The sequence below is a fragment of the Macaca nemestrina genome, chromosome 6, assembly GCF_043159975.1.
Source record: "Macaca nemestrina isolate mMacNem1 chromosome 6, mMacNem.hap1, whole genome shotgun sequence".
NCBI classification, from domain to species: domain Eukaryota; kingdom Metazoa; phylum Chordata; class Mammalia; order Primates; family Cercopithecidae; genus Macaca; species Macaca nemestrina.
The window spans coordinates 3,653,837-3,661,999 of record NC_092130.1 but is presented as its reverse complement, the minus strand read 5'-3'; the positions used below and the strand labels follow the sequence as shown (position 1 = coordinate 3,661,999).

The window sequence follows — 8,163 nt, the reverse complement described above, 5'->3', positions numbered from 1 at the left end:
TGGTTTCAATTAAGGTTTTTTTTTGGGTCCATTTTATATAAGAGCTTACTTATTCTTTTTCCAAATGTGCATTTATTATTTGCACAGATACATACAAATTATTCCCATTTTAAAAGCCACAATAAAAATATACATTAACCACAGAAGTACTTACTCTAACTGGAAAGAAAATGAACATGGCTATATTCAAAACAGCAATAAACACAAAACGTCAACATATCTAAATCATGACAAGTATACATCTCAATTTTGACAAAAATGAGTTCCATTTTTACATTAATGCTTCATCAGCTTCTATATTAGATCCTCTGACCTTATTTATATTTACTATGAAATTTCTGTTAGCATGTGTCACTCAAAGGCACTCAACTCAGAGGGTGTAAAGTCCTGAGCTTAAGTAGGAAACAAAACTCCCAACTAAAATTTGCACACAAATAATTCCAAAGATCAGAGAGTATTAATGTTTAAAAGTATAATATCTGTTTTAAAAGTATTTAATGTTTAAAAGTATAATAATTTATTATAATATAATAAATATATTTAAAAGTATAATAAATATTACATAATGTTTATGTAAATAATTCAAAAACTAATAATAAAGGTGTACAGACTGTCAAAGAAAAGACCATGTAAGGCAAGAAATATCCTTGGAATCAAACTGATTTTTCACTCATTCAAGATCATTTGAAGGTGTGAAGCTAACTTTCATTGTTCTTAAAATCCTAGGAAAGCCAAATTTAAAAAAATAGCATGACAATGCTTAAGTTTAAAAAAGTTTCTCAGCTTAGTCTCCAAAACCAGGAAGAAAGCATTTAATGATTAAAAACACGTATGAACTGGAAAGATACCAGACTAAAAGGAGGAATCATAATAAGCCAGTTTAAAATATTAAAAGAAAGCTTTAAATGCACCAACTCAAAACAGCATTTCTAATTGGCCATCTAAATTATTCTTTTAGATTATTTTAGCCAAATAAAAATAAATTTACTGATGGATAACTGAGGTCCACTAACATAAGGTAGAAACAAAGTTTAAGCTAAAAATTAAATCTATATTTTGTTGCAGATAAATGTGAGATTTACCTACAGTAATTTTCTGCTGTTGCTAAATTAAAAGCATGAGTTGACATTGTACTAACAGAAATGGTTCGACAGATATTTTCTTGGCTTTAAAATGTTTTGTTCATATATGCAGAGAAATGCAATGAGGATAAGAATAATCTTCTGTATTGTCTGTACAGACATACCATCGTTAGTCACCTTAGATGTGAATATCAGTAGAGCCATTAAATTAAAGCTGGCCTAGAAAGTTTTCAAAGTGCTACTGTTTCCAACTGATGAGATCTTCAGTTTTCTGGATTTTCTGGGTGATGATTATTTTCAATTCTTTTCTCTGGCGATATATACAAGAAGTTACAGCAGATATATAAAGGGAAGGTCAGAAACCTGCTGTCCAAATTCATCACCACTTGTTCCTGATCCTTTTTAAGTATAAGTATTTGATAGCCAGTTGTTCTACTACATATTAGTTTTCCACTACTATCAAAAGAAGCCAAACGTAATCTAAATGCTATGCTCCTTTGAGGCTGTAAACTGACAGACCCGCTACATGGCTGATTCAGTGTATTGCGTTTGAAAATGACGCATCGATTGGTGTAAGTTACAAGTAGGTCAAAGCCGAAGTTAAAACCCGTCCAACACCAGCAGTATTCACCGTCTTTGGCAAGCTTTCTACCACACCTCATGCTATTTCCCTCCAGTTCTTCTTTATCGATTTCTTGAGGCCCTACCTCACTGTCTTGTTCGGCCCGCAGCATAGCAAACCACTGCTGTTTATACACAGAAGACAGCCATTCTGCAGGTACTATAGCATCTTGTTCAATAATTCTTGCAGAAGCCAGGTCACTGATAATATATTGTAACCTTAAATGTCTGAATACTGATACAAATGGTTTTCCTTGTTCAGTTTCAAGAAAGGCCATACCTTCAAAATCTTTTCTCTGTTTGGAAAACCAGACATCTGTTTCTGTCAAAAGCTGTTTTAAAGATCCATTCCAAGAAGGCACAAGTTGAAGAAACATCCACTTTTTTAGAGCGGTGTATACATCCATCTCCACTTGCATCACAAATAAGTTAGATGAACCAATGAGCTGTTTCATGACATTTATACTGAGTTCTTTAAAAAGTTTAACATTCTGGTGAGTCATCAAATTGTTTAGAAGCCATTCAAGGCACTTTTTCTTTACGGAATCTAATCCATAGGTCCCTACTGATGTGTAATAGCCACATACAGTTTTCACAGTAATTGTCTCCTTCATCGTCTCACCACACTGCTGTATTAAACCATCCAACTGCAGCATACAAGCGGCTGCCAAAATGGCAACAACTCGACTGGGCTTTATCAGCACGTCATCTCGATACAGTGAACCAAACGCAACCTGCAGCGCTTCTACATCAATGTTCTGGTCAGGAATCTCCAGTTCAATAATATTCATGCTGGATTCTTTCCAAGAACCACTGAACATACTAGAAAAGTAGCCAGATTGACATAAATATATTTTGTGTAATCGCCATTCTTCTCCTAGAGCACAAATCTTAATGTCACTGTCTTCACCATTCAAAAATAATGTTTGATAAATATATTTGGATGTACTCCTTAATTTTTTCCTTGCAGGGATGTGGAGGAGCGGCTGCTGCTCCTCCCTCTCCTCCTCATCCTCGTCTCTCTCCGAGTCAGGGCGACAGTAGCGGAAGGCCCCGCTGCTCTTGTGACTGCCCGGGCAGTAACAGAAGCCGTAGCCCGCCGCAGGGTCTCCAGGGTCCGGCCTCCCGGCCAAGCCCCCCGCCCTGGCACCCTGCTCCTGCTGGGCAAGGGCTCGCCTCGGCTGGCGCAGCACCCGGCTGCTCGACGATCCCATGGGTCGCGGCTCCCGGGACTTCAGGGAGCCCGGAGGAGGGGGTGTCCCGCCACGGCCCGGCCGCCGCCGCCAGCCTTCCCCGAGCGCAGGTGCCTGCACCGCCAGCTTCTCACGCGCAGCCCAACCGTTGCAGCGGACGCTGCCGCCTCCATCCTCCGCACCCCTCCCCCGCTACAGATATGTATATATTTTTGGAGACAGAGTCTCGCCCTGTCGCGCAGGGTGGAGCACGGTGGCTCGATCTCGGCTCACTGCAAGCTCCGCCTCCCGGGTTTAAGCGATTCTCCTGCCACAGCCTCCTGAGTAGCTGGATTACAGGCTCTCGCCACCACACCCGGGTAATTTTTGTAATTTTTTTTTTTTTTTTTTTTTTTGAGACGGAGTCTCGCTCTGTCGCCCAGGCTGGAGTGCAGTGGCCGGATCTCAGCTCACTGCAAGCTCTGCCTCCCGGGTTCACGCCATTCTCCTGCCTCAGCCTCCCAAGTAGCTGGGACTACAGGCGCCCGCCACCTCGCCCGGCTAGTGTTTTGTATTTTTTTTTTTTTTAGTAGAGACGGGGTTTCACCAGGTTAGCCAGGATGGTCTCGATCTCCTGACCTTGCGATCCGCCCATCACGGCCTCCCAAAGTGCTGGGATTACAGGCTTGAGCCACCGCGCCCGGCCTTTTTTTTTTTTTTTTTTTTTTTTTTTTTTTTTGTAGCCAGAGTCTGGCTCTGTTGCCCAGGCTGAAGTGCAGTGGCGTGATCTCGGCTCACTGCAACCTCCACCTCCCGGGTTTAAGCAATTCTCCTGCCTCAGCCTCCCAAGTAGCTGGGATTACAGGCGCCTGCCACCACGACCGGCTAATATTTGTATTTTTAGTAGAGACGGGATTTCACCATGTTGGCCAGGCTGGTCTCGAACTCCTGACCTCAGGTGATCCGCCTGCCTTGGCCTCCCGAAGTGCTGGGATTACAGGCGTGAGCCACCGCCTCGGGCCTAAAAAAACTTTTTTTAGGGTGGTCTTGAACTCCTTGGACAGCATTCTTCACTGCTGGAAGCAATTCTCATCTGGCAGCCAAAACCAAGGTCCGTTTTAGAAGCACCACTTCCCCAGGAGCAAAGGTTTATTTGTGGGACCCGACAAAGGCAAATGTGTGTGCCAGGTGCTTGAGCCTAACCAGTCCAATGTAAATTTGTGACCAGGCACGAAAATAAAATAAAATAATAAAATAGGCCAGGCTCAGGGGCATACACCTATAATCCCAGCACTTTGGGAGGCTGAGATGGGTGGATCACTTGAGGTCAGGAGTTTGAGACCAACCTGACCAACATGGTGAAACCCCATCTCTACTAATAATATAAAATTTAATTGGGTGTGGTGGCGCACACCTGTAATCCCAGCTTTTCAGGAGGCTGAAATGGAGAATTGCTTGAAACCAGGAGGCAGAGGTTGCAGTGAGCCAAGAGCTCGCCATTGCACTGCAGCCTGGGTGACAAGAGCAAAACTCCGTCTCCAAAAAAATAATAAGATAAAATAAAGAGTTGAAGTCAAGCCAGGCATGGTGACTCACACCTGTAATCCCAGCACTTTAGGAGGCCGAGGTGGGTGGATCACGAGGTCAGGAGTTCGAGACCAGCCTGGCCAATATGGTGAAAATGACCATGGCTGGGTGGAGTGATGACTGCAGCTGGTCTGGGAAGGCAGAAGCAAGCAGAGGGCCAGGGCAGGATGGGCAGGGATTCTCTGCGGGGAAGATCTGTGGGGACGGGGCAGCAGGATTAGGATGTTAGAATCGAGGAGGCTTTTGTCCCTGGGGGATGGCGTGGAGAAGCGGGGCATGGGCCTGGAAATTTGGCCTGCAGCCTATCCTCACCAGGCCATCTGGAAGCTACTTGTTGGGAACCCTGTGTGTGTAAAGGGCTGACCCAGGCCCAGACCCGGGGGAGCTGGAAAAGGGCACACACGGAGACCACCCGAGAGGCGCGCTGGAACTGCTTGGCCAGTCCTGGGGGACGGGATGGCCGGGGCGTGTGGGTGTCTTCCTGCAAGAAAACAGGACTTGATGAGGAAGGTGGGAGGCTGTTTCAGGCAGATGGAGGTCTGTGCTGCTAGAGCAGTGGAGGAGTCACCACCATGCGGGGCTCCACCTTTGTCGCAGTGGGGGCAGAGATTGGTGAGGGGCATCAGGGCCAGATACATAGGTGTGAGGAACCCTAGATGGACCAGTGCTGCAGGGGGAGGTGGTGCCATGCCAGGGAGGTGGATAGGATGCTGGACACAAGTGAAAAGCAACCAGCCCTGGTGGCTTCCTCAAACCTGCGTGAGTGCCTGCCCCATTCCCAGATGAAGAAAGCAGAGGTTTCTTTTTTTTTTTTTTTTTTTTGAGACGGAGTCTCGTGCTGTTGCCCAGGCTGGAGTGCAGTGGCCAGATCTCAGCTCACTGCAAGCTCCGCCTCCCGGGTTTACGCCATTCTCCTGCCTCAGCCTCCCAAGTAACTGGGATTACAGGCGCCCGCCAACTCACCCGGCTAGTTTTTTGTATTTTTTTAGTAGAGACGGGGTTTCACCGTGTTCGCCAGGATGGTCTCGATCTCCTGACCTCGTGATCCACTCGCCTCGGCCTCCCAAAGTGCTGGGATTACAGGCTTGAGCCACCGCGCCCGGCAAAAGCAGAGGTTTCAATAGGAAAAGTGACTTGTCCTAAATCCCAGAGCTGCGAAGTCAGGAAGTTCAGCCTCCTGATTCCAGAGGCAAATCTGGAGTTTCTGTTGGAGTTAAGGGGCCAGGTGAATGGTCTGTGTTAACAAAACAAACAAACAAACAAAACTCTGTAAAATATTTAAAGAAGTTTATTCTCAGCTGATGTGAGTGACCGTGGCCTGGGGTACAGTCTCAAGAGGTCCTTAGAAAGTGTGCCTGAGATGGTTGGGTTACAGTTTGGCTTTATACATTTTAGGGAGACAGAGGTTACAAGCAAATACATCAATCAATACATAGAAGGTGCACATTGGTTCGGCCTCTAAGGGCAGGACAACTCCAGGGGCTTTACAGGTCATAGGTGATTCAGAGGTTTTCTGATTGGCAATTGGTTGGAAAAGTTAAGCTGTGTCTAAAGAGTTGAAGTGGCTGGGTACAATGACTCACGTCTGGAATCCCAGCACTTTGAGAGGCTGAGGAGGATGGCTTGATCCCAGGAGTTTTAGACAAGCCTGGGCACCACAGTGAGACCTGGTGTCTACAAAAAAATTTTAAAAATTACTTGGGCATGGTGATGTGTACTCATAGTTCCAGCTACTCGGGAGGCTGAGGCGGGAGGGTTACTTCATCCTAGGAGGTCAAGCCTATGGTGAGCCATGACTGTAGCGCTGCATTCCAACTGGGGGGACAGAATGAGACCCTGTCTCAAAAATAAAATAAAATAAAATAGGCTGGGCACAGTAGCTCACACCTGTAATCCCAGCACTTTGGGAGGCCATGGTGGATGGATCACTTGATGTCAGGAGTTCAAGACCAGACTGGCCAATATGGTGAAACCCCATCTCTACTAAAAATACAAAAATTAGCCAGGCATGGTGGCGGGCATCTGTAGTCCCAGCTACTTTGGAGGCTGAGGCAGGATAATCGCCCGAACCTGGGAGGCGGAGGTTGCAATGAGCCAAGATCGCACCATTGCACTCCAGCCTGGGCGACAAGAATGAAATTCCATCTCCAAAAAAAATAATAATAATAAGATAAAATAAAGAGTTGAAGTCAAGCCAGGCATGGGGGCTCACGCCTGTAATCCCAGCAGTTTGGGAGGCCGAGGAGGGCAGATCACGAGGTCAGGAGTTTGAGACCAGCCTGGCCAATATGGTGAAACCCCATCTCTACTAAAACTACAAAAATTAACTGGGTGTGGTGGCAGGCATCTGTAGTCTCAGCTATTCTGGAGGCTGAGGCAGGAGAATCGCTTGAAACCGGGGAGGTGGAGGGTGCACTGCACTCCAGCCTGGGCAACAGAGCAAGATTCCATCTAAAAAAAAAAAAAAACAGAGTTGAAGTCAGTGGGAAGAAATGTTTAAGATAAGGGGGTTGTGGAAGCTGAGGTTCTTGTTACGTAGATGGCCTCCAGGTAGCAACCCTGAGAATAGATAGTGAATGTCTCTTTTCAGACCTTCAAAGGTTTCAGACTCTCATTGAATCTCTCCTAAATCTGAGAAAGTCCTGGCTGAATTAATGGAAATTCTCTACAGATGCAAATTTCCCCCACAGGAGACAGCTTTGCAGGGCCATTTCAAAATATTGTCAAATAAATATATTTTGGGGTAAAGTATTTTGATTTCCTTCAGGGTCTGCTATCTGTTATGTGATGTTGTACCAGAGTCAGGTAGAAATTTGGCATCTTATTGCTATAAAAAGCCTGTTTTGAGCCGGGCATGGTGGCTCACGCCTGTAATCTCAGAACTTTGGGAGGCTGAGGCGGGTGGATCACCTGAGGTCAAGAGGTCAAGAGTTTGAGACCAGCCTGGCCAACATAGTGAAACCCCATCTCTACTAGAAATACAAAAAATTGGCCGGGCGCGGTGGCTCAAGCCTGTAATCCCAGCACTTTGGGAGGCCGAGACGGGCGGATCACGAGGTCAGGAGATCGAGACCATCCTGGCTAACACGGTGAAACCCTGTCTCTGCTAAAAAATACAAAAAACTAGCCGGGCGTGGTGGCGGGCGCCTGTAGTCCCAGCTACTTGGGAGGCTGAGGCAGGAGAATGGCGTGAACCCGGGAGGCGGAGCTTGCAGTGAGCTGAGATCTGGCCATTGCACTCCAGCCTGGGTGGCAGAGCGAGACTCCGTCTCAAAAAAAAAAAAAAGAAATACAAAAAATTAGCTGGATGTGGTAGTGGGCGCCTGTAGTCCCAGCTATGCAGGAGGCTGAGGCAGGAGAATCACTTGAATCCGGGAGCCAGAGGTTGCAATGAGCCGAGATCATGCCATTGCACTCCAGCCTGGGCAACAAGAGTGAAACTCTGTCTTTAAAAAAAAAAAATCTGTTTTGTGTCTTATGATCTCTCTTTTATTTTTTTAAAAAATAATTTATTTTATTTTTGAGACAGAGTTTCACTCTTGTTGCCCAGACTGGAGTGCAATGACGCTACCTTGGCTCACTGTAACCTCCACATCCCAGGCTCAAGCAATTCCTGTGCTTCAGCCTCCCAAGTAGCTGAGATTACAGGCATGTGCCACTATGTCCGGGTAATTTTTTTTTTTTTTTTTGAGACGGAGTCT

The 8,163-nt window shown here is 46.0% G+C and overlaps 1 protein-coding gene across 1 annotated transcript; it reads right to left on the bottom strand.

Annotated features, from left to right (window-relative positions):
• Positions 1-21: 21 nt before the first annotated feature.
• LOC105484027 (germ cell-less 2, spermatogenesis associated) lies at positions 22-3,001 on the bottom strand. The gene has a single exon (XM_011745193.3). It carries the CDS (start codon positions 2,915-2,917, stop codon positions 1,346-1,348), a length of 1,572 nt encoding a protein of 523 aa, XP_011743495.2. The 5' UTR covers positions 2,918-3,001; the 3' UTR covers positions 22-1,345.
• Between the last annotated feature and the right edge of the window lie 5,162 nt (positions 3,002-8,163).